Source organism: Nestor notabilis, unplaced genomic scaffold (assembly GCF_000696875.1).
Source record: "Nestor notabilis isolate BGI_N333 unplaced genomic scaffold, ASM69687v1 scaffold20501, whole genome shotgun sequence".
NCBI lineage: Eukaryota > Metazoa > Chordata > Aves > Psittaciformes > Psittacidae > Nestor > Nestor notabilis.
The window spans coordinates 4,123-6,503 of NW_009915410.1; the positions used below are offsets into that span (position 1 = coordinate 4,123).

Here is a 2,381-nt window from a genome sequence, read left to right on the forward strand (position 1 = left end):
ATAGCTGTAAGGAAAGCTGGCTCTGACTTTCAAGGGCTTCCACTGCTGCAAACTGAACTATCCCAGTGTAATTCAGGTTGTTGCAAAGTGGTGTCAGAAAGTTTGAAAATTTAATTTATAAAGGTAACAAACTAGTGAGTAGTGGTAAGGAGATTATGTAACCTCAGGCTGCATTAGAAGCATCTCATCTGTGCATGCGTTCACCTCTCAGCCTCACCCTGGTGCAAATGTTTGCAGCTTTACCACTTCCTGCTTTACTTTCCTCTCCTCAGAGCAAGCTGGAGATGGTGGACCATCTTGCAAACACCGAGATCAACAGCCAGCGCATTGCTGCTGTGGAAAACTGCTTTGGGGCTTCTGGACAGCCCTTAGCCGTGCCGGGAAGGGTCCTGCTAGGAGAAGGGATTTTAACCAAAGAATGCCGCAAGAAACCAAAGCCTCGCATATTCTTCCTCTTCAATGACATCCTCGTCTATGGCAGCATAGTCATCAACAAAAGGAAGTACAATTCCCAGCACATCATTCCCCTTGAAGATGTCACTTTGGAGACGCTGCCAGACACTTTACAGATGAAGAACCGCTGGATGATTAAAACCTCCAAGAAATCCTTTGTGGTTTCTGCAGCCTCCCTGACGGAGAGGAAGGAGTGGATCAGCCATCTGGAGGAGTGCATCAGGCACCTGCTGACAAAGACAGGCCGGCAGCCCTCCACAGAGCATGCAGCTCCCTGGATTCCAGACAAGGCGACGGACATCTGCATGCGCTGCACGCAGACCAAGTTCTCCACGCTCACACGAAGGCACCACTGCCGCAAGTGCGGCTTTGTTGTCTGCGCAGACTGCTCCAGGCAGAGGTTCCTGATGCCTCGGCTGTCCCCCAAGCCCCTGAGGGTTTGCAACCTGTGCTACAGGCAGCTGCTGGCGGAAAAGAAGAAGGAGGCGGAGGCAGATTGCAGGCAGCAGGAGCCAATCTGCTCTGCCATCCCTGGCTATGAACCCTCCAGTGGTGATGACAGCGACAAGTCTGACGATGACAGAGCTGACCACTGGCCAGCAGACACTGAGTTTTATACCTCAGAAGTATCTTGGTCATCTTTCCATAGCTGACCTCCTTGGGAGTCAGTGGCATTTAGGCATTGGGAAGCCAACTTTTGGCTTCCAGTGCACATCCTTGATGTTTTCCCTGGCGGCTGTGCCTAGGAAAGTGGATTTTAGCCCGTGTGTGTGGTGTCTGTGTGGGGAGCAGAGATGGGATTACCCCTCTGAGAATGTGTCTCATACAACATGAGTGCAGAGAGCATCAGCTCACTGAAGAGCACAGACTAGGCAGAGACCTGCAGATCAGGCTTGGCCAAATGAGTTCAACCTTTGGTGCCTTAGTCTTCCCATCTGCAAATACAGAGCAATACTGACTAATTTACTTAAAAGTTTTGAGATTGGCTCTTGGGAGAGAAAGGAGCAAGAAATCCTTGAGTTAAACAGTCGCCTGCTAGCACTGTGTTCCTCTGTCATGGCAAGGGGCACTCCAGCTGCTGTGTCTCATGAGCATTGCATCTACATCAGAGATGCTCACTGCAAGCCTGCCAGCCCAAAGGGATAGCCACACATCCCTGCACGGTATGGGAAGGTCGGCATGGGCTTCCACTTCTACACATGAGTCTCTCAACTTGGAAACACTAAGGGAGTAGTGCTCCAAATGCATGGAGCTCATGCAAGGCTTGGTGTGAGCAGCCTTAGCAAAGCGCTGGAGCATCCAGCAATCTCACATGGAAAGAGACCATTTTCATGGTACCAGACCAGGAGGGAGGAAGAAAAGAGGAAAGGGACAGGCAAAATTACACAGAGGTATGAGCTGAGGAGGGAGAGATTTAGTGTAGTTGACTCAACTAAGTGCAGAGCCCTAAATCTCAAAAGTGGGCTGTTAATCCATCAGATTACCAGCAACTTGATGAACTCAAGCTTATCATCCCAGGGAAGACTTGTTAAAAGTCCTGAAAAATCCAGGAAAATGCCCCAAATTAAGATCCTATGAAGTACAGCACTTCCACTTCCCTCCTGAGCAGGAGCCCAAGGCATTGAATGAGGCTCACTTGTGGGCTCATCTCATGTCTATCAGTCTCACAAGTTCAAAGTTAAGGTCCTTTATGTATTTCCAGGATCAGAGTCCAAGACTTTACAGTTCACTTGAGATCAACTTTAAAGTTCAAATTAAGTTAGAAATAAGCCATGTTTATTCAAGTATTTTATCATAATATAGCATGGGAGTAAATATACTGAAAATCAGACAACAGCAATTGTTTTGCGGCAGATTTTCTACGAACTCGTTATTACTTTGATTATATTTTTGTATTGTGTATTTTATGCTCTGGAAAAGGAACATGC

At 47.9% G+C, this 2,381-nt stretch overlaps 1 protein-coding gene across 1 annotated transcript; it reads left to right on the top strand.

The window, feature by feature from the left end:
* The first annotated feature begins 284 nt into the window (after nt 1-284).
* On the top strand, nt 285-1,106 carry PLEKHF1 (pleckstrin homology domain containing, family F (with FYVE domain) member 1). Its single transcript, XM_010024133.1, has one exon. The coding sequence runs from the start codon at nt 285-287 to the stop codon at nt 1,104-1,106; it is 822 nt and encodes a 273-aa protein (XP_010022435.1).
* The last annotated feature ends 1,275 nt before the right edge of the window (nt 1,107-2,381 follow it).